Here is a 25217-nt window from a genome sequence, read left to right on the forward strand (position 1 = left end):
CACGAAGAACAAATCTTATCATAAATCTTTATGTACAATTAAACTGTATATAGGGATTAAATGTACTTTGTCGTCGGCTCTATTATAACATCTGAATTATGTGGCTGGAACTTGTATTATATTGAGGGTCATTATGAAATAGATTTTCATTATGATACAGGTGTTCAACCAATCAAAAGCCTACTCTTTTCAACCACTGACCAATTGTAAATGGGTATTGTTTAAATTATCAGCTGGTTTTTTACTTTTAACGAGATTCAGTAATCAGCAAGCCGAGGTTAATTTGAAACTACACTAATAAATAATTAAGTTTTTATATTAAACTGTTTATCCTTTTGTTAATTATGTTGGATTCTGAGGAAGAAATGTCTTTTAATACCAATCAATATTAAAGAAAAGGCAGAACTTTACTAATAACCTTCTCCCACAGAAATGTATTGTTTGATGTATATTTTGAAAAATTTTAAAAAAAATAGTTGTAGTTTTTTTTAGTACATTTTATTTTCTATATTTTTCTAATAGCTTTTCCAAAGCTAACATTTTCAGGTAAAATATTGCAAAGTGGCAGTTCTCACTTACATTTAATTACCATCTTTTTCTTTACCAGTTAACTTTTATAACAGAGTGATGATTTCATGTTTAAAACAAAGACGAATTATCTATCTATAAACTGCAAATAAATTATTACAATTTTAAAAGTTGTACAGTCACATTTTGCCTTTTGCAGTTCTTAGATCTAAGGCTGTGATTTTTTTAATTTTAAATATTTCCACTTTGATTTTTATTTGTAATAATAAAAACTACATAAAAATTGGAATGACAAAGGAATCATAAAAACTTATATAAAAATAACTGAATAGTAATTCAAATACTGATTTTCTTTAGATAAAAAAAAATTGTTTTTATATTTGTGTCATATCTCATTTATACAATGTCTGTCAAAAGTTTAAGGACACCCCCTAAATTATACATTACTGTTTCCTGTCCTTATACTTTTGCTGAACCATGAAAATTCTAGACATCAGCCAAATAACCCTCAAAATAAGAAGTTTTTTTAACACAAATTCAACCTCTTTACCTTTTAACTGATTTTATTTCAATTTGTGTGTTTTAAAAAAGCCGAAATTTAATTAAAATAAATTATTACTTTAGAACAAGTACAACCAGACTAATGAATTTTATTTTGTGTATAAGCTTGCAAGAAAGGCACGTTAGGCCAATCTCTTTTCTTTTTTTTAAACACATGTGAGTTCATGGTCACTTGATCCTCAATACAGATCTTTTTTCAGCTATTTTTGCTATTTATTTGGATTGAAAGAGGGATGTGAAAGAGTGACTTAAGCTATAGAAACACTGCAGAAAAATTTGGAGTGTCGAAAACCTGCATGGAACACACGATAAAAACACATATAAAACAACTGTTAATGTTCTTGATGTTTCTTATAAGGGTAGGCCTAAACTAACTCAACAAGAACTGACTGTAAAATCATAAACATAAGTAAACAAGATCATAGAGTTAGTTCATCTTTAAGTTTTAAATTTATGTTTATCTTTTAGTGAAAGTTAAGGATAGTTTAGGCATTACATTAATGGTGAAACCCTAGTCCGTCATCTGAGAGATGCTGGGTTGATGTCTTATGTAAACCTTGTCTTGCATAAATCTCTGCTTAAAGAACAAGCTTAAACACAAATGCAGGAGGCTAATCAACTTAATGCCAGATCATGTGAAGGCACTCCAAAGAGCTAATAGAGAGCATATTAATTACTGTAAGATGACTTTGATTTTCTATAAAATTTTTTAATAAATGTACTTTGAGAAAACTCAAATGTTTTTTTTTCATGGTGTCAATGTGCCATAAACAATCAATTTTTTTGATGTTTCCTTAATAATCAAATGTCGTGTTGTCATCACGCTCCCCCAGCAGCAATTCTGTAAAACATTAAGTACGTGTGTAGTCTCATTGTCAATATGGCATGTCCTCTAGAGGTTTCGTCCAGCATAGAAGTGCATGATTTTTGTGGACAAAAAATTACAATTGTTGTGAAATTCATCACCAAATTGTTCAGGTATACAATGAGAATGCAATGTCACGCCCCATGATCACAAAATGGTGTCAAATGTTTAGAAACAGAACAAATGTGAGTGATGAACTGTGTGCTGGGCATCCTTCAACTGCAAACAATGGATAATGCGGAACATGTGAATGAAATGATCTTGGGTAATCGACGCATTGAAATTAGAGAGATTGTATGTGAATTTAACATCACTCATGGTAGTGTGTTTGCGATTATCCACAATCAGCTTGGTTACCGTTGATGTGTGCAAGATGGGTGCCACATCTGTTGACCAATAACCACAAACAGCAACATTTTGTGTCTGTTCTTTCTTTTCTTCAACATTATTCCAGGACTGATCTACAGTTTTTGAAACAAATCATCACAGGGGATGTTAGCTGGGTGCTTCATTACACTCCTGAGACTAAACGAGCATCAATGAATGGAGACACAAAAATTCGCCGCAGCCAAAAAAAATGAAAACACCCCCACCACATGTTCAAAAGGTTATGCTGACAGTCTTTTTCGAATCTGAGGGAGTTATTTACAGTGAATTTATGCCCCGAGGAACAAAAATCAATGTTGAATCTTGCTGTGAGACTGCAAAAAAATTGTGTAAGGCCATTAAAGATTGAAGACTAAGAAGATTAAGAAGAACTAGGAAGATTAAGCAACTGAGTTGTTTTTCTTCATGACAATGCTATTCCTCATTAAGCTGATGTGACAAAGGAGTTACTGAAAAAATTCAAGTGGGAAGTGTGGTCTCATTTTCTTACAGCCCTGACCTAGCACTCTGCGAATACCACCTGTTTGGTTCTCTCAAGTGATACCTGGCAGGGAAACGTTTCACTAATGATGATGAACTGAAGGAAGTGGTCCTTAAATAGTTGAAGCAAATTGGACAAAATTTTTATGAGAATGGAATTGAAAAACTTGTCACAAGGTATGAAAAGTGTTTAGAAAAACTTGGTGATAATGTCAAAAAATAGATAAAAATATGCAGTTTTTTGATCAAAAAATAAAATTGCCTTATAAATATGAATTTGTTTCACCGGGGGTGTGACTTACTTTCTTATTGTCCCTTGTACCTATGAACTTCAAAACTACATAAAATCTAAACTCAAACAATACAACATTAAAAGAATTAGTATTGTTAATACAGTTAGTATTTCTTAGAATTACTAATGTGATTAGTTATTCATTAATTCTGCATTTTACCTTACATGAAGAGCTGTAAATCACATGATTGATCTTAAATTTTCAAAATAAATTTTTACATATCAGCTTAATAAGAATGTACTTTGGATGCTAAAAATATAACAAAACAATATCGACCTACCTTAAAAGGAAGATGTGAACCGGATGAAGGAGGAGCTTCCATTATAGGTATGAGTTTTTTCCATATTCCATTTGGATCATTATGAGACTGTTGTGGTGATGACTGCTGGCTTGTCTTCCCATTATTCATAGCAGCAACTGAACGCTGTTGCTGCTGCGTCTGTGGTGACTGAGGAGGTGAAGATAAGTCAATAACTTCAGCACCAGGTTGGTACGATAAATACCTACTACAAAAAAAAAACTTTATTATTAAACATAAATTTAAAACTCTACCCTTAAAAAAAAATAGTTTGGCTCCCAAAATTTTACAGGAGCTTACAAGACTTTAATAAATATATTAAAAAACTTTACTCTGAATACAATAACAAACAATTTTTGGTCAGGCAATTTTGTAAAAAAAAAGAAGAAAAAAAGAAGAGTATTGATAAGCAAAACATATAGTTACATACCATTTCAAGAAAACCACCATTGGCATCTTGTAACTGTCAGATCTATGACAAATTAAAATAGGCGCAACTTCCCTCACTTTTTTTTTCAAGTTGTTAAACAACCAATAACAACATTTTTTATGTCCTGTCAATTTCTCTAATATGACAGTAAACATAATTTTTTAATATAGCACTCTTTTTTTCAACACTTTAGGGTAGAAACTATGGTTTTAAGACATTTTTATTCTAGGCAATTTTTTTCTAAACCTAATCGTAAGTGCCACACACAACCAGTTAAATAATAATGTTTCATAATTTTTGAAAAAATGTTAACAAAACTGTAATTTTTTAACTGAATTTTATGGGTAGAACATATCATTTTTGAGCCTATTAAATTTATTTTCATGTATTTCTTTCTAAAACCTACTATTTTTATTTCTTAAACAATTGATTAAAGCTATACAATTCATTACTTAGGAGGCAAGGAAGGAGGACTTCTATTTTGTTAGCTGTTTTTAAACATGAAATAAAAACATAACATTACAGTACATTATATTTTTTCAAGTACCTTTTCAGCTTAAAGTATTTTTTTAATAAATATTTGTTAAATGAAGTGAGAACAATTACCTTACTTTATAAAAATTAAAACAGACCACTTTAAAATGATCATTAACATAGACCATTTTAATATGAAAATATATCTGGGGCAAACAAAGAGCTACACATTTATTTTATTAATGCAAGTATTAAAAAATTGAATTTTTTTAATTCAGTAAGAACTCAAATGCTCAAATCCCCGTTGTAAATTCAAGCCTGTGCCGCTTCCATAAATATTCACAGCCTTACTCAATGTACTGCAATTAATTTTGTTCAAAATTTCCATAACACAACTGGGTTTATAAAGTAACTCAAAGATGCTGAAAAACTATTAACAAAGACCAATCTGACCATCTTGTTCAGACTGTAACAGAACCAATAGTGTGAAATGTTGTTGATGATTTGAGTGACAATAGACTGCAATTCAACTGAATGTTCCATTATTCATTCTAAAGAATAATGTATGATCATTTGAATTTTGAGCAGTGTGCTTACAATAAATATCTAGACAATTGACTGAGGAATATGCAGATACAAATGTTAGAATCCTGCAACATCACTCTTGACTGCAATGGAAAAATTTACTTAAAAGGATTGTTTCTGAGGATGAATCATGGGTGCAACAATCCCAATCAGAATTAAAGCTTTATTCAATGTGACTGACACATCCTTCTTCAACTTGGTCCATAAAATTCATGTTCATATCCTCCGTTGGTAAAGTCTTTCATAAATTCTCAGGAAATGCCACTAACCCATACACAAATATGATGTGATAATGTGAACACTGCATTATACTACTAAGTTCTGTTTATGTTTCAGTTTGCAGTTTGAAGAATACATTCAATATTATTGACTAGATATCATATGGCTCAGTTAAATTCAACAGAATTAATGAATGCATTAGGATGACATCAGTTTTACCAACTTAATTTTGCTCCTGTTTTTCATCTGCTAGGTCTAGTAAAAACTCAACGATTTTGGAGTACTGATAAAAAATAGGACAAAGTACATCCACATTAATGGAAATTATGTTGAAAAATAAGTACAATTTTCAAGTATCTTATTCCCTGGTTATTTTAAAGGGTTGAAATATATTTTATCTGGAAGTTAGAAATATGTGAATCTAATGATAGTCCAGTTAAGTATATTTATTTCTGCTTATAGGTTTTTTCCGTTATATTAAGTTGTATACAACCTTATAGATAAAATAATTCTAAATTGTGCTAGTTTGTATGGAAATAAAGTTACTGAAAGCTCCAGTAGATCTACTTTGATGGCAATAACATTTGTTAGCATTTTAATTTATGTTTCATTTATTAACTTTTTTATTTGCAAGAAATTTAGTTTTAAGTCCAATTTTTTTTTTTATTTTATTAATTTGTTAATATGTTACAGTAAATGAATATTATGAGCATAATTTTAGGATGTCATTCAATATATAGGATGGCTCTAGTTTCCTTGTCCCTTTTAAGTTGATTAGGTTATGTTTGATGTCATTTTGTTTCAGCGCATCAAGGTTTAAGATTCATAATGTTTTTATTGTGCAATTGTGAAATTAATTGGCTGTGAAGTGAGACAAAATGCTGTCATTACAAAAGAATGACAGATTCTAATTTAAGTTCACAATATAATTTAGCAATAATTTTACACATAGAATCATTAAAGATATCACTGGTAGATTTTTTTCCACCTTATGTATTATTTGGAAGACTGCTGAAGTGCAGTCAAGTGCGATTTGCTTTTAAATTCTTATAAAATTAGTTTATTTACATTATTGTAAGAGTTTATCAGCCAATAAGTTCATAGAAATTTTATTTAACAAAAGGTTAATTATTAAAGTAGTTCATTAGAGTGAGAGGGGGGAGAGAAAGGGAGAGAGAGCTTCATTAATTAGTACAACCCTACACAATGTCTACCTTTCTTAAAGAAGAATAAAAATCATGTATTTAAATCTCAAATGGGTCTAACTGAAACAACAGAACACATTACAAATGATTTTTATAACAAATAATTTTTAATTATACTAAATAGAATGTGCCCTGAACAAATCTTGAAAAATCTAGACATTATCCCTTGAAGGAGGGATTTAAGTTAAAAAAGACTATTAACCTTCAAAGTTAAAATTACTATCAAAAAAATTAAGCCTTAGTAAATTTAAAATGCACCAGGCTGAATTAAATGAACTTTCAAATAATGCAGAGCAAATTAAACTTAATAATTTAACTAAACAAAAATAGGATTTTGAATAGCACATTTTCTCAACTTTAATCTTGAAAACATAAAAGAAATTGTCTTCTGCAATTCACTTCAAAAAATCTGTCAGTGAAAAGTATTTTATAAGAGAAAACAAAACCATAATATTATTTTCTCTAATTTTTGTGTATATATTATGAATCAAAACACATCAAGTGAAGAAGAATAAAAATTGATCTTGCATTATGTGAATTAGATTTTGACAAATTTTTTACTGTGAATATTTTGGCAGTTGAAGAATTGAAATTGTAGATTGTCAGTGCAATCTGATAATATTAGACACCAGAAGGTTTAAAATATTTGGATGTAGGGAAACTGTAAGGTTAAAACTAAAGTAAAAAAGTGAATTTTTGTTCACTTTTTTATTTTGAAAACTAATAGAATTCTGTTACTAAGAGTTACAGCCCACTGATTGTTTCTTTATTTCTTTGTTATTATTACTTTTTTATTGTTATTATTACTTAATATATATATATATTTATTTTTTTACAGGAAATATATCTTAAATTCCATTGGTCAATAAAGATATTATTAATATCTCTAAATAGAAATTTCAGTTCAAAACTATATGGTACACCATTTTTCATAAATTAGCTGTAATACACTTTATGGCAACTGTAAACAAAAAAAATACAATTGAAGTCGGGTACTTAATGGAGGTTAAAAAAAACTGAGGCAATAGAGTTACAGATACAATTAAAAAGATACTTTAATTGGTAATAAAAAATAAAATAAAAACATATTATGTAAAATAATAATTGTTTTTCATAAAATAACTGTGCCTTGCACCATAAAATAAAATAAAACTTCAATAAGCGACACAAAATGTATAAAGTAGATCCAACTGTTTCTTAAACTTATCCATAAAGTACAGTTGCTAGTAATACCTAGGATTGCTTCCATTGACAGGTATTAACGGTGGTGGATATTTAACTTGCTGATTGGCAGTATTGTTAGTGGAGACAGGTGTTGAATTATGGGTTGGATACTGCAAATGAGGAGGAGGCGGTAACATAGAACCACCTCTGTCTGATAAACCCATAAGGTGCATGGCAGTAGCATTATTACTCATTGTTGCTGTTGAATATGACCCAGTTGTCCTGAAAAAAATTTAAGTTTTAATAAACAGACACAAACGGGGATTAAGTAATAGACACACCAACATCAACTAAGCACATGTTAGACAATGGTTTTTTGTTTCATGAATTACTTCTTACCAGTCTCTTTTATCATAAAAACTTTATTATTTTGGTACTTTTATAAATTTTTTTTTTAGTTATAAACCTAAACTAATATTTTGTTCGACGAATCAACTTCTGCTACCAAAACATTTCATTTCCATTTTTTTATAACATTGGAAATATATCTGGCACTGAATTAGTAACTGAAAAGTAACAAATTTCTGCATACCTGTTTATCTATTGGTAATTGCAGTCCCATGCCTATAATAATAAAATAAAAGAAACTAATTTTACATTATAAAACAAGAAAAGCACAAAATTAAAAACTATGGAAATTACTAGATCTTGGATGGGATAAAAAAAACATTCATTTACATTAACATAACCTTTCAGAACCAATACTTCCTACATTAAACATCTTTAGAAAAAATGTATTTTTGACAGTAAGACAACTACCGGATTCAATATTATGTGTGATCCAGTTTCAGAATAAGCAATTCAGAAATAGATGGCATATTTCAACAAAGTTTTAACTATTCAATTTTATTTTTACTGATTTTGACATTTTTTAAAAACTTACTCAATTTTTTGTAAGGTTTATAGTAATAAACTGAATCTTCAATCACACAGTCAGGAGTTGTTACAATTTTTACATCAGCCTGAAATAAATTTGTCAAAATCACCCTTCCTGCTCAAACATATTTTACAATGTTGAATAAGCTGTTAGCATACAGCTGTCATGTACAACATCACTGATTATTACTTTGCAAATAAGTGTTATGTTATTTCAAAATGTTTTAAAGGCACACAGTAAGATTGCTTATATTGTTTTATACTTTTATAAATTTCTTTTAAAATTTTCATCCGTTAGATTAACTGCAAAAGAAAAGACAGAAAAGAAAAAGTTACTGAAAGAGCACATTGGTCCCTTAGAAGTCATTTCTTATTTTGGCCTCTCTACAAATACTTAACCATTATGGTACTTTAACCAGCTAAAAATATGAGGTCTGTTCAAAAAATACATAGACTAACGTCATAAAACAAAATGTACTTATCGTCTTCCTTTCAAAGGTGTTTTGAGTTTGGGGAACAAGAAGAAGTCACAAGGAGTGAGGTAAGGTGAGTAGGGTGGGTGGGGAAGAACAGTGACCGAGTGTTTGGCCAAAAACTCACAAGTTCTGAGAGCTAAATGGGCTGGAGCGTTGCCGTGATGAAAAAACCAGTCACCACTCTTCCACATTTCTGGCCTTTACCACCAGATAGCGTCCTGCAGACATTTGATAACTTCAATGTAGTAAGTCTGGCTTACTGTGGAGCCTTGGGGGAGGTAGGTACCTCCCCCAAGGCTCCACAGCTCCACAGTGGACTACGCCCTGAGCATAAAAAAAGCTGTCAACATCACCTTCACATTGGAATGAACTTGGCAAGCTTTTTTTGGTCTGGGAGATGTTTCACCCACCCACTGGGACGATTGAACCTTTGTTTCGATGTCATAAACCGTACACCCAAGATTCATCACCTGTTATGATCTTTGACAAGAACTTTTCATCTTCTTCTGAATATTCAAGCAATTCTTGACAAGCCTGGGCGCGATAGGCTTTTTAGTCGCCCGTCATCAGGCATGTAACAAATTTCGCAGCAACGTGGTGTATCTTCAATTTTTCAGTCAACATCTTGTAACATGATCCAACTGATATCCCACACTCTTCAGCAAGCTCTCTGATGGTCAGATGTCGATTTGCCCAAACCAGGGTGTTGATTTTGTCTATATGAGTCATGAGTCGTCAGTTGACGTGGAAGGACATCCAGGATGCTTATTGGCTTCAATCGACTGATGACCATCTTTAAAATGTCCAAGCCACTTAAAACATGTCGCACGCTTCATAGCAACGTCGCCGTAAGCAATCTTGAGCATATCAAAAGTTTCACTCGCAGATTTTCCGAGTTTAACACAAAATTTAACAGCAATTCTTTGCTCGTTCAAGTCACTCATTCTAAAATCCGCCAAAAGAAGAAAACACACTTCACAAACAACCGCGTAGCTAAGCAACCAATAATGATATTTGCAATAAAAAAACTGCGTTGTAATCTGTTGATCTGTACAAACATGGCGACGTGAAGAGGATTTGACTGGAACTAACTGGACCTGAGCAATTCAAACAGTCTACATATTTCTTGAACAGACCTCGTGTATAGATCAGTTTCTCAAGGACCCATGCTCCTACACCAAAAGGCTCTTATGATTCTTAAGAATTATCATTTACTATACAATATTCAAAATGAAGATGACAATGTGCCCCACGTCTAGAACAATTAAAAAAAAATCAATAAAATTAAATGGAACAAGTTAATGAAACAAAATAGGATAATCCATTTCTTTGATATTCTAATTTCCAATATAGACAAACTGGAATGCAAGTAAATTGGATTCAACAAAAATATACTATTAGATGGAACTACTAAAACATGAATTAGTAACTGAATGTACGAGCCAAAACCTTCAAAATTTTCAACATATAACAAAATTAAACATGGCACTATCAGGGATTTTTTTTTTGAGAAACATGGTGGTTGATGAAACATTATGTCCAGGACCCAATAAGTCTAAAAAAATTAAATAAATGTATTAAAATAAAGTCAATGCATAATATGATTCTGTACTGAAAATACTACTGTTGATAAATTTTTGTTCTCTTTAACAGACAAATTGAAAATTATCTACATTAAATAAATTTTTCTACTGAAAACTTTATATGTAACAATGAAACAAATTTTCAATAATTTTCATAACATTTCCAGCAAAAAAAGCATATTAGATTCTTGTACATTTTAAAAATTCATTCCAGAAAATAATTGAAAGTATTTTAACTTTTAATGACCATTTATGAAAATTCAAATAACTAAAGGAGTAAATAATGGATGTTTCACTCATTTTTAACACATAGTATTTTCCAACCATGATTAAAATTGATTTAACAATAACAAACAAGAAACCAAATCTTCCAAAACTAAGATACACTAGTGCACTTATAATCATAAACATTTAAGATAAATAAAATATATTCTATAATGCAGCAAAACCTACATTGTAGAAGTTGTAAAAGTATTCTTATAAATTTTATGGAAACATATGGTATATAAAGAAAAAACCTCGCAACACTTAAAAAATTAGGAAGGTAAGTTGAACTAGGTTGAGTATCAGCTAATGCCGTTAGATTAATTTTTTGTATTATTTGTAAACAATTTTATAAATTATTTCACAACAGATCATTTTTATTTTTCTTCTCTCATGTAATGTTATGTACATATTAAAAAAAAATCCTTACTGCAATAAAATGCCATTTTCTGTTTTATGAGGTTTTATTTTAAATGGTGCATCATGTAACTAAATTTTCATTCTCACATAACAATATCTAACATTTTAATACAAAACTGTTAAAACAAATCTATTGACAACAGTACATAAATTAGAAAGAAAATTCTTTGCAGTTATGACTGACAGTCTACCTACTTAAGTATCTTTTACAAACTCATCAGATGGTACAGCTTAAATTTAACAGATATTTATTTAATAACTGTGATTTGAAAAAAATTAAAACTATACTTTTATTTACTGCACAGAACACAAACAACAAAATGAGTTGTATATATTCTCATTACTACTGAGCTTCTTCATTAATTTGTGAGAAAAAATTAATTTGTAAGAAGTATATCACTTAAATTTATTCACTGTTATTTTATTCACAAAAAAGAAGAAACTTCAGGTTTCAGTACAAAAGATAACAGATCAGTGGAAGATTTGGGTTAGAAGAAAGCAATTAAGAACTTTACAAGGAACCAGAACATTTAAACCAACAATTAGTAAAACTGGGAAAAATAAAGAAAACATAACCAATTGCTCAAGACAAGATAAAAGCCTAACATGTAACTCATCAGGTTACAAAAAAAATAAAAACATGCAAAAATCATTCCATGCATATAGCATATAAATATAAATCATATTTTTATAAGCAATTCCTTCATTATGCTGCTACTATCAACAGTACATTATAGTACAGATTATGTATTATTACTTCTATCGCATATTAATTTAACAAAGATTTCAGTATAATTCTGATATCATTGGTTTCAACAATAACAGCAATTCAAAGAGAGGCAACAATAACAATCAAGATTTAATGATACAAAAATAGTCAAATTATAGTTGGCTCAAGTCGGCTTCAATAAACAGATTTACTTAATGACAATTAGCTGTTGTATATTGGAAATAAGTGTATCTATTTTGAGTTTTATATTGAGTCACAATAAAATATCAGGTCTCAACACTAGTAATGAATTGTCAGTAAATATATGACCACTACAGTTTACTCCAGTGTATGCTTGAGAAAAATTAATGCCCAATTACTACAAACATAAAGATTACAAATGAATGAAACAAACACCTGCACAACAAATATTTCAAGAACTAGTAGAAGATATTTTAATATAATAAACAGTATCAAAAAACAACAACAAAAAGGAACAAACAAAATAAAATTCTCTAATGTCTTACTTAAAACTTATGAGTATCAACTAACATCTGTAGCAAATATAATTATTTTGTAAAGAAATTTATTTATCCACATGCTGTCTGATGTAGTAACCAGTGTTTTGCACGGTCAAAATGATTTCAAATCACTTGTGTTACCTACTTTGTCCTCTATTCATGTTGTATTGATACAATAATTTTGGGTAATTTTTTAAAAACTATTACTACTAAATAAGATATGATGATGATATCTAAATAACAAGATGATATTGCCACATAGGCTTGAAAGCTTATGTGGCGATATCATCTTATGTGGCGATATCATTAAGCAAAAAAAAAATTGCGGAAAATTTCAGATCTGTAATCACGCACTTACTAAAATGGAAAAAAATATTTCTAAAGGATTAATCATTTACCTTTAATGTTAAAAATATAAAAACATTGACTTTAAAACAAAATGAAAAACTTCTTGATCAACAGATCAATAAGGTTTTTTATTCTGATAAAAACAGTAAGAGAGATGAGATATAACATCACATGTTTTACAACCTTTCTCTATTGTATAATTAAAACTTTTTTTTACTATATAATTATTGTGTTTATATGCTTTTTCAATTACCATGTCAATAAATTATTAATATCATTATTATTTTCAATATATCTAATTTTTAATTTAAAAAAAATTGCTGTTCAGTTTGTTTTAGACATGGTTCTGGAAAAAACTATTACTTTCATTATACTACTTAACTGACTCTACACCTCACTTACGATCATAAAAATCAACACCTTAAAAAAAAATCTTTTAATATGGGATTATGGATAGTAATATCCATAAAAATTAAGATACAGTATTAAACAAATAACCCATTCCCAATCTAAATGGAAAAAGAAAGACCTGTCCTTAATAATTAATCATTTTTTAATATAGTACAGCTTCATCCATTAAGCTCGAAGTCCTAGGTAGAGATGGATTTTTGTACAGCCACTGGATAGAAAACAGCAGAATCCCCAAACTAGTCTATACAAGGAGCTAACCTGTCAAACCAAATACCAGGATATAGAGAAGTTCCCACAACCTTGACACAGATCCAGTACACATCTAACAAAAAACTCTTAACAAAAACCACTCAAGAGGAAAGGTTCGATGTTAAATAAAGAAGAAATGAAAATAAAAATTATCTACCCAAAAAGTGTCTGCTAAATAAGAAAACAACTTCACTCAAAGTAGTTATTTAGGCTCTCTCAAAGCATTGGAAATTCATCAATCCACAATCCTTCTGGAAATCAGAAGGTATACATTATCTGTATACATATCTATATCTGTATACATTCTGTATACAGATAGCCTGATCCTTTATACAGGATGAAAAGATAGCCTGATTTCCAATCAGTAGCACATTACCAATTAACAACTTTGCGTAACTTGCTTAAAAAATACGCTGCACAAATTATTTTTTTTGCAATATTTAACAGCTACCTAAGGTGATGCTCAGGTCTCCTCAAAGAATACCACTGCTCAACCTAAAAGATCACACAAGAGTTGTTAAATTAAATCGATTTTAACTCTTCAGACTGTGTACAGTCGATTGAAACTTCCCTCCCAGAGTCCATTCTCTTCTCCATAACTGAACTACTGACAAATAAAATACTGTAACTTTTAACAGCTTATAATTTTAAAACATGGTTTATTTTGTATGAGTTTTGTACATGAAAAATAAGTACAAAAATCAGCTGTTCATTAACCTACCATCCTTACTTGATAAATAAGAGTTATATCAGTCATTATGGATTTTTTCTACGCAATTTTTAAATTTAAAAATAATAAAACACATATAAGTAATAAAAACATTGCACAACACTTAAAAAATACAGCAGTTAACTACAAAAGGAAAACAACATTTGAATAAGGTTGACGTACAACTTCACTGAATTTCTGAAACTAAAGATATATTTTCCAGAGGATGATAAGTGAGTCATCACAATTATAAATATAATTAGGAAATTAATATTGTATAAACAAAAAAAACTAAAACCTAGATGTTAAATGACTACACAAAAAAACTGATTTGTTAATTTCAACCACTTTATACTGAAGTCTAATCATGGAAATACTGCTTATAATGTATACCATTTATTTTTTTATTAACGATTAATTCACTGAATAAATTTGAACCTTGAGCTTCAAGCACACCAATGAAATTAACTTCACAACAATGTTAGGTGATGCACAGTTAAGCGAAGTATAATAAAGTTACACAACACATGCTTAAACATAATAAAATCACACAATCAGTGCATTGAAACATCGCCATATGACATTAGAATCAATGCTGACATGACTTGTCAATACATAAATTACTTGATATTAATACAATGCCCAAAGCACAGACACCAATAGATAACTTTCACCAGACAACTGGATGACCCAGCCATTATTTTGCACTGACAATTTCCATGGCAATATTGTACTGTTGTTTTATAAGGGCTATAGCTTAATGGATATACTCATTTCTTCATATTTTTTTTCAACAGACATTTTTATTACTGAATCAAGAATAGTGTATATACAAACAGTGTGAATAATATATTGACTTTGTGAAAGGTGGCTCAGTACAGGCTTCCGTAACAGTCATTTTGGCATATTTATAGATAAAAATACCTACACAGCTAAGAATCAAAATCCTAACCATGCATTCAAACTTCTGAACACTGAAATAACTATGTATGTTACAAATAATGAGATGAATTGTCCATGGAACAAATACTTTGTTTCAAATTACATTACTATTCTGTTGCAGTAATTGAGTTATTAATGTAATTCTAATTTACTTAAAATAATAACATTGTTTCACAGACTGCAATAATAAAAGATACTGTCAAACAAACTCAATTTTTTTTTTTTAATTTTTATTTCTTGTAAACAAAATTCATATTAATAGTACACTTCCCATAATGCTCTGAATATTTCTTGTGCATCATATTTCCTGGGTATTATTTATTTTGGGATTAGGAAAAAAAATTGAATTTTTAAATTGTAATATATGATTTTTTTTTTTCATTTTGTACCAATGATAGATTTATACTTGCTCAGTGTATTATAAACCAAATGCAGTTCAAACGTTTTAGCAGTAAAGCAATAAAAAAAGGGTGAGACATCAATTTTATTTTACCCTATATTCATATAAAATTTAATCCATTTGAATGTTGAACTAATGACATAGGCTTCTTACTTCAGCATAGTAAATAGTAATAAAGAATCTTCTTCAAACACTCAGTTACAGATCTTGGATACATGCTTTGGTGCCAAACTGGACCCCTTTTAGTCATAATTTCAGTTTTACAATCAAGAAATAGTCCAGGGAGATGAGAATAATATACTAACAATGAAGTTCTACAATGTCACTTGTTTTGTGTCCAAAACTGATGAACCATTGCTGTTAAATCACCCAGAATATTGTTATTAAGCAAGAAAAAATCAAGTGTAAACACAACACAATGAATGCACATGAGATATGCATAAAATTACATAATCTACAACACCTTTAAAATAATCCAATACTCTGCATTAACTCTGCAACTCTCTGCCACATTCTTTGCACACAACTCATGGGCTAAAAACAAAATAAAATTTTTTTGTGATGGAGAACTGACATACTGATTCTAAACTTCAGTGCTTTTTTTATTGAACATTTTTAATCGTTAACTCTCATTTCTGAGTAATGACCTTATAATGAACAAAATATGTAGCACGTGTTTCATTTTGCAATGTTTTTGAAAATATTCAAGACATCACCCATTGGTTGATGAAAGTTACATGTTATTTTATCAAGAAATAAGTACTATAATAAATTAATGAATAAATTACTTTTTTTTATTATTATTGAGCAAGTGGTTTTTTAATATTTTGTATTTTTAGCATAGAAAATTTTCATTAGTGAATTTTCTCACGAGGTTAGAAAAATTAACTAAAAAAAATGCTTTTACAAAAGACCTAAGTCATTTCGTTTAAAAAACCCAGAATATTTATCAAAGTTCCAGATTTATGGCAACTAAATATGGATTTAAGTATTGATAAATATTTTTAGCAATGATATACCAAATAGTACATCTGTTTTCTTATGTAATAAGGCTTTCAAGTCTATGAAATCAATTTTATACCGTTAAATATATAACCTAAAAAAAAGGAGATTTATATATATATGAGGGTTGTTGATAAATCCTTGTAAAAATGAAGACAATTTTTTAGGAAAAATCTTTTTATTTATCAACATAATCTCTTTCAAATACGTACTCTTGGTTCAATGATGCTCATCAAGATTTATAATCTCATCTTTATTACAATTTATCCAAGTATTTAAAATAAGTTAAAAGTCTCAGCAATAAATTCATAATTTTGCTAAATCTCTTTCTGGTAAGCAACTTATTCATAATTGTAAACACATAATAAATCTAAAGGTACTAATACCAACAAATAGGGATGTGGAAAATTTTCACAGTGTAATTTTAACAATTTTGCACTCACAGTCAGAAAAAAGTGAACTAGATGATCACTGCTTTGGTAAAATGGAACCTTCTTTTTTATTAAATGTGATTGTTTTTGTTTATTTCCTCATTTAGACAACCCAGCAAAGAAGAATAGTTTTATTCTTCTCCATTAAGTCATTTAGATTATGTCAAGAGTATCCCAAAAGACAGAGCACCCCACATATACGTACATGTATGTATATTGATCATCATCAGAGAATTTTTGGTTTATTTCTAAGATGTGGCTAGACTGCATGACCACACCTATTATTTAAGTTTATCTGTTGTATTGTGCTTTCGTTATTTAGCAATTTTCATGTTATAGTAGTGTTTTGTGAAAGTGGTAGCAGCACTGGAAGCCTTCAACTGGTAGGGCTTTTAATTGGTCGAGCACAGTCTTTTGAATGTTCTCCGTTGTTCCAAAATGACATCCTTTAAGGACATGTTTCAATTTTGGGAAAAGGAAAAGTCACAAGGACTCAAATCAGGTGAACTGGAGGGTTGAGGAACCGTAGGAATGCGTTTTGAGGTCAAAAATTCCCTGATGGAAATGGCCATGTGACATGGGGCATTGTCCTGATGAAGCATCCACTTGTCTGCAATATCTGGTCTCATGCGAATCACTCTTTTCCTGAGCCTTTTAAGGACACCTTTGTAAAACACTTGGTTGACAGTTTGTCGTGGAGGAACTAATTCTTTATGCACAATACCCCCTACTGTCAAAAAAGCAAATCAGCATGGTTTTGATCTTTGATTTGCTCATTTGACATTTTTTTGGTTGAGGAGATGAAAGAGTGTGCCACTCTTTGGTTTGCCATTTAGTTTCAGAATCATACTCAAATATCCAAGATTCATCACCTGTGATCACACGATTGAATAATTCTTGGTCATTGTCAATCCTCTCAAGAAGATCAACGCACACGTTTCTTCAATTGTCCTTCTGTTCCATTGTGAGGTTTTTTGGCACCAATTTTGCACAAACCTTTTGCATGTCTAAATCATCGGTCAAAATTTTATATACGGTGAAAGTGTTTAAATTTAACTATTCACTAATCATCCTTATTGTTAAACGACGGTCTGATCTCACAAGAACCCTCACATGCTCAACGTTTTCGTCAGATTTTGAAGTTGAAGGTCTTCCTGAGTGAGGTTGATCTTCAACTTGTTCTCGGCCATCCAAAAATGATTTGTGCAAGCAGAAAACTTATGCTCTTGATAAGCAATGTTCTCATAGGCCTGTTTCAACTTTTCAAAGGTCACACTCGTGGATTCCCAAAGTTTAACACAAAACGCACAACGTTGCTCTAAATTCCGATGCTCCATTTTCACACAACTTCACTGATGGCGCTGTCAAAAATAATGTGTTGGTTGAGCGAAGTTGAAACTCATACTTAGCGTGTGGAAGGGATGAACAAACCAGTCTAGGACAGACCGGTAGACACAGTATTGCCAGATTGCTTGCAGTGTTACCAATCTCATTACTTTTCTCACATACCTCATAAATTGAGAATTAGCAATTAGTAGAACAGATTTACAAGTGACAACTGTTAGATGTCTACTTCGTACAGAAATCTTAACCAGCTAAACAGCAGCTTTTAACACTAACAATGTTGAAAAAAAAAAGGCTCCTATGAACTAAAGCACATGCTAACTGGACCAAAGAAAACTGGAAAAATGCTACATTTTCCATTGAGTGATATTTTTATGTCCAGGAGTAATGGGTTCCATATGTTAAAGCATCAAAGAAAATACACATCGGCTCACATCCAATAATCAGTTGGATAACATCCCAGAAAAATTTTTGGGGTTGTTCAACATTTGAAGGTACTTGTTCATTACTTCCAGTAGAAGGTATGTTGAAAAGTGATAGATATATCCAAATTCTGAAAAAAAGAGTTCTGACACAACTTCAAAATAAATTCCCACAAGGCAACTGAGTGCTCCAACAAGATTTGGCGCCATACTATGCAGCCAAAACAGTGGAAAAATATTTTGAAGAATGAAACAGCATGGGAGCACGAAAGTGCACCCAAGGCCAAGCAAGTTCCCAAACTTAAACCAAATTGAAAATCTTTGGGCAACAGTAAAAAAGGCAACTCAAAAATGAATTGTACCATAAAAATTGAACTCATTAATTTTGATTATTCTAACCAGCAACCACTTTTTATAATATTCTATAAATCTATGTAATTGTCTCCTACCCTAAGACTATTTCTAGAAAAACTGGAGGTAAGGAGTTACAAATCATGTTGAATGAATAATCTCTATCTCTATGTGTATATAAATTTATATACACAGAACAACCCATAAACCTGTCATAACCAAAAAAACAATAATAAACAGCTGAAAAATAATGTAATTTTTTATAATGATTGTAATTCTAAAAACCAATTATCCTGAAGTGGTTTTAAACAATTAAGTGGAATTATGTACAATAAACACTTTTTTATTAATTAAGTGCATTTTAATTACAAGATAATTAATTATATTTTTTTATTATTAAACATATTTTATGCTTATGTACAGTATGCTTCACACTATTAACAAATTTCTGACAAACAGTATTTAATTATCAAACTCTAGTGGCAGAATCAAGCAAATAAAGCACTGGTTATACACTAGTAATATACACATAAAACTATACCATGCAAGCCAAACCAATACACTACTCACCAATCTTCCTTAGCATAGGTGTGGAAACTATAGGCAAAAGGAAAGAGTGCTTCAGAATTTGCAATTCAAGCAATAGATAATTCATAAATATATTATGTGCACAATAATAAAATTGATATAACTTTACAATGAAGTAAATTCATTGAAACAAACAATTATTAACACCTAATAAAGATAAGTCAATGTATACATATATTTGTAACTTATGTCATAATACTACTGCTTATTATTGTTATACCAACTGATTTTTTTTTTCTACTTAAAGCATGAATTGCTACTGTACAAAATTATTTTTAAAAATACAGAAAATTAAATGCCTGAGTACCTAACATTCCAAATAAAAATAGAAATGGACTTTACAAAAGTTGGTAAATTACAGTTCCTTACAATTTGACAAGCTAGTTCTGCAATACTTGGAATACCTTTGGGACTAGCATCGTGATAATAAAAGGATGTAAAGGGTAAAATGCCAATGGTCAAATCAAAGATACATCTAACAAACTGGTTCTTATAGATAACCATTAAATAATACAGGGCACAATCTCTAATTAACTGTGTCCTGCATATTTCTGATTAGTGACATTAGCAGTTAATATCTTAAATAATCATCAAAAACTGTTCAATAATAACTTGCAAAATCAAGACCAAAAAAATTTCACTCATATCTAATAAACCCAGAATTAAGAGGAAAAACAGAAGTTACAGGGGTTACTATGTGGTTACATTTTAATAAAAAAAAAGTAAACATTACTTTTATTTTTACTTTTTATTTTTTTATATTTGGTACTTTTATTTTTTATTTATTGGGAAAATCAATCAAGAATTAACTTGGAGATTTATTTCCTAATACCATATTGTCATTTTTTTCTTTTTAATAACCATATTTTCATCTATAATGATCAATTGTCAGTACAAAAAAAAATAAAACTATTTAACTAATTTTAAAAAGAGAACTAAATGAATGATATATAGAGTACCCAGAAACAGAACATAAAAAATAAAAATGTAAATATATGTTTATGTATCACACACGTGCGCGCACGTGTTTCCACTAAATTTTAAGATTCATTTTTCCTGACTTTTCCGGACCAATTTATTAAACAATTCTTGAGATTCATAATATTATGCTACTGCAGTTCACTCTGAAAAATACAGTAGGCCCTCAATAATTTGACATTCTTTAGTCCAACACCTCCAGTAATTCGAAACTTCTCATCTAACTTCTGAGGTAATTCATGTAATACCACTATTTTTTTTGTTTTACTTTTAACTTTTATGCACACCATCACAACTGATAAAACAGAGATGCCTTGGCTGAGTAGGGAATATAATATTTAAGTGAGTAGATCATGGTTACGTGGAATACTCTAATAAATTACAGTAAAATACATCTGAAGATCACCAACATCATTAGCTGTTTCTGCAGTTAAGTGCATAGCACTGCTGGTTGACAACTTGTACAATACCGGGGTCTACAGAAGGCACTAAACTTCTTATAGTATCTTACAACATATCTCAGTATCACATGATTGTGTGCCATGTTTAGTTTCATATTCGTTTTAATATGTCTAGTTTTCCTTATCTTAAAGTGTTCAGTTTTCAGTATCTTAAACAGTATCCAAACTTCTTTGTTTTTAGTTCTGAAGATGTCGAAACCACAAAAATGTAAGTACATCACGCTAAGTTTATTTCAAAAAGAAGAAATTCTTAAAAGAATTGAGAAAAGTGAAAAAATTGGTGACAGCTTCACTGAAAAACGATTAAACATGCAATGATTTATGACTTGTAGAAAAATCAGGTAAAAATAGATAAATTTGTACAAGATAATGACAGTAGCAAAAGTGATCGGAAAACATTAAAATGTGGCATGTTCCCATTAATGGAAGATGCACGTTAAGCTTGATTTATCCAGGAATGTTCCAAACATACTCCTCTTTCTTGCAAAATCATCAAAGAAAAGGCTAAGCTTTTCTGTACGGAAATGATGAAGAAAGAAGATTTCCGAATAGGTGACAAATACCGAATAGGTTTGACAAATTCAAGAAGTGCTATGGATTCCATCTACTAACCACCACAAGTGAAAAACTTTCTTGTGATTTTACTGCTGTTGAGTCATATAAAGACAGTCCAAGAGTTGGGTCTTCGTCATAACCAGGTTTATAATGCCAGTGAGAGTGGATTATTTTGGAGGCTGCTACCAGAAAAAAACATTACTTCATTAAGCTTAAAAGAGTGCTTCAGGTCAAAAAATATTGAAAAACAGAATTACATTTAAGCCTTGTTCAACACAAATGGTAGTCATAAACTTAAATTGCTTATCCAGACAAATCTAAAAATCTTAGGGCTTTTAAAATGTAAGACTGCCTGTAAAATACAAAAATCAAAGCCGAGCATGGAGGACAAGGGAAGTATTTTTTGAATGATTTAATGAGCATTTCGTAATCAGTAAAAAATTCCTTAAAGAAAGAGAGCTACCAGAAAAAACAATGTTACTTTTAGACTGTAAGGGGCACCCAGATGAGGAAGACACAAGATAGTAAAGATGGTTTTATCTGCCAAATGTTACGGTTATCATTCAGCCAATGTATCGAACTGTAATCCAGATGGTTAAGACAAATTACAAAAAAAGTCTATTGAATAGTGTAATACATAAACTGGAAAATATGCCTATTTTAAAATGTTTAAAGGAAATAAATCTAAAGATGTCGTGTTTGATCCTGCATAAGCATGGGGAAGCTTCCTGCTGAAACAATAGTGTTCTTGGAAAAATTTATGGCCAACTCATCCTATACTACATTTACACGAAAAATACAAAAAATCAGTGGAAAATGAACAAATACCAACCACATCCAAAAGCAGTATTTCAGTCCTGATGCTGAAATAAACGACACTCCTAGCCTAACTGTGCAATCAGGATGATTCAGAAGGACTAACACAAGATGATGTAAATGAATGGCTGACTGGAACTGAAGATGAAACTTATAAATTGATGACCAACCAGGATGTAATTGAAAATGTGCTGTATCAGGACGAAGATGATTATGACAGCAAAAAGTGTGACCTTCGCCAACAATTAGTACTGTAGGTCATGAAAGTGCTTTTTGTGAATTTAATGTGCAAATCAAGTGGGCTGAAGAAAATGCAGCTGCTGATACTTTAACATTAGAACATTTGCAAGAAAATAACTTTAAATTGTCCATTAATGCAAAAAAACAAAACACTATTGACCAGTATTTTCTGTTAAGTAAGTAATTAGCTGTATTATTGTTATTTTCTTAATCAAATTACATCAGTTATGCAATTTAATAAATGCATATGAGAAAGTATGCAACGCTTTCTGTTAGTAATTCAGTTGAAATTAGAGTAATTCCAGTAATCTTTCAAATTCCGGTAATTTGACACCAAGGCTACCTGATATGTCAGATTATAGAGAGCTTACAGTATATACATATTTTATTTTTTTAGGAATCCGTCTTTACAATGCTCAAAAACAATGATGTATGGCTTAGATTGAAATTTCTTTGATTTGTCAATAAAATTCTTCACGTCATCCAAAATAGCAAGGCTCGTATTAAGCATTTCACATTATCTAACCATTTAGTCGTGCAATATTTTAAAGGAAATTTATTATTTCCTGTGACTGAGGTAAATTCAGCACAATGAATTGGGTTATCAACAAACAAGAAGTAAAGATCTCTTAAAAAGGTATGAATATTCCATTGGACAGATTCATTCCTGTTTTCACAGCTCCATTAGCAGTACAACATATAAATCGTAAACCCCAATATTCACCAAACGCTTTCCGTCAGGGCATTCCTCTATCAGCTGATCACTGAACATTTTTAAAAGCTTAAATTCAAATTTGGTCCATCCATAAATATTTTTAATATTTTGTTTTTATCTAGAGGGAAGATACCTTCTATGAAACCATTGAAATATTGAGCAGTGCACTTTCCGAAAAATATACTGTTATAACACTTTATTCAAATTTTTTTATTTCTGTTATCAAAACAATCACACAATAAGTCCATTTGACTCCTCTGAAAAATTTTATTTAATGCTTCATCAAAAACAACACATACCATCATATAACTAACACAAGAATGCAGCTGAGTTTACACAATGCCATAAGATGGTGCAAGGCCATGATTGATGACATAAGAACATTAAGTAGCTCCAACCTGGAATTTTGATGCTAAACAACTATCAGGAAACATAATTTTAAAAGTTGCACCAATTTCTTCACTTGAACATAAAGATAACTTATTTTGTACAACACTGAGAACCCACATAATCTTTGCCAGAAACATCTTCCTTATAACAAAAAAAATAATTGTGTTGTCATTTTGTGTACATTAAGCCAAGGAATCAAATGTATCATTTGTTAATGAGAAGCTATTACTCTGACCACAAGATCCAGGCAATAAACACACAGATGTATCCCAATCACCGTTCTCACAACTGTTGATCAAAATTTTAGTCTGCTGAGTTGAAGTACCACTGAGACGTAAAAAGGTTAACAGTGAAGACTGAGAATTCTTTACCTTAATTATTTCATTATGGCGCATTCCTTTACTGTGCGAAATCACTGCCTTTCGGTCTATATTGCCCATTCCAAAATGCTTTTTACACGCATCACAAAAGCATCATTACACATTTCTACCTCTTCTCAACCAACTGAATTCTGGGTGTAAGTTTATGTTTAATCACTGCTCATTATACCTACTACCCTTTTAATATGCCATCTAAAAGCAATTAATTACCTAAAATACAAAAAACAATTAATGGTGTTTTGAGAGAAATTCCAAGAAAACAATTTTAACCTTTAAATTTTTCAAGGTAACTTTTTGCCAAAATTTCATCAGTGAAAAACGATTAACTGCAATTTGGAATATTCCTCCTTTAATATTAAAAAAATAATTAGGGAGTGTATGTAAGTAAAAACACGAGATGTTAATGGCTGCTTGATGCACATAGTTGCAATGTGCTGGGCGATGGATTTGTCACTTCCTGATGCCAGGAAAGTAAACCAAATATATTTTAGTATTACTTAAAAAATGCTTTATTAATAACTAACATTATTAAACTTAATTCAGTAACAAAAATGCAATTTTCTGATTTTTTTTGCTTTCCTGATTTTCTCTAAAAATTCCTGACTTTTCCTACCTATGGAACTGCGCACGCGTGTGTGAATAAATATATACACAGAGTGAGTCGAGAAAAAAAAATAACTTTGAAATTGATTCTAGAGTTTGAAGCACGGAAAAAAGAATACAAACGTATGTCCAAAAACGCTTTGTTACCGACTTACAGCTAGTGAAAAATTTCACCTGGATTTCAGTTCCCCTGGTATGAGGTCATACTGAAATTTTTAAGGCTTTATATAAGGGGTAAAGTTGATGGTTTCTCAAGTTTTTTGACAAGAAAAATTGAATAAAGCAGCCTCCAGAACTGTATCTCCCATAGTTTTCATGATATCCAATATAAAACCAAAACATTCAGTGATAAACATGGTTTTTTTTTAGGTTTGAAATACAATAACTCTGTTAAAAGACAAATAAATGCCTTAGTTTTATTATCAAAACTTATAGAGAACTTAATTCTGAAAAAATTATGTAATAAAGTCTATGAAAAAAACAA

The 25217-nt window shown here is 30.4% G+C and overlaps 1 protein-coding gene across 5 annotated transcripts in view; it reads right to left on the reverse strand.

Moving 5' to 3' along the window:
- The window catches only part of LOC142327528 (uncharacterized), a 186265-nt gene that overhangs the window by 14893 nt on the left and 146155 nt on the right, over positions 1-25217 (reverse strand). For 2 of the 5 annotated variants that reach the window (XM_075370692.1, XM_075370668.1), the window contains 3 exons: positions 19578-19604; positions 7559-7771; positions 3395-3620 (listed from right to left, as the gene is read on the reverse strand). In XM_075370692.1, the coding sequence (XP_075226807.1) occupies positions 3395-3620; positions 7559-7771; positions 19578-19604 (466 nt within the window). The remainder of the gene's footprint in view (positions 1-3394; positions 3621-7558; positions 7772-19577; positions 19605-25217) is intronic. The other 3 variants (XM_075370701.1, XM_075370684.1, XM_075370675.1) reach the window with 2 other exon arrangements.

Source organism: Lycorma delicatula, chromosome 1 (genome assembly GCF_047948215.1).
Source record: "Lycorma delicatula isolate Av1 chromosome 1, ASM4794821v1, whole genome shotgun sequence".
Classification (NCBI taxonomy): domain Eukaryota; kingdom Metazoa; phylum Arthropoda; class Insecta; order Hemiptera; family Fulgoridae; genus Lycorma; species Lycorma delicatula.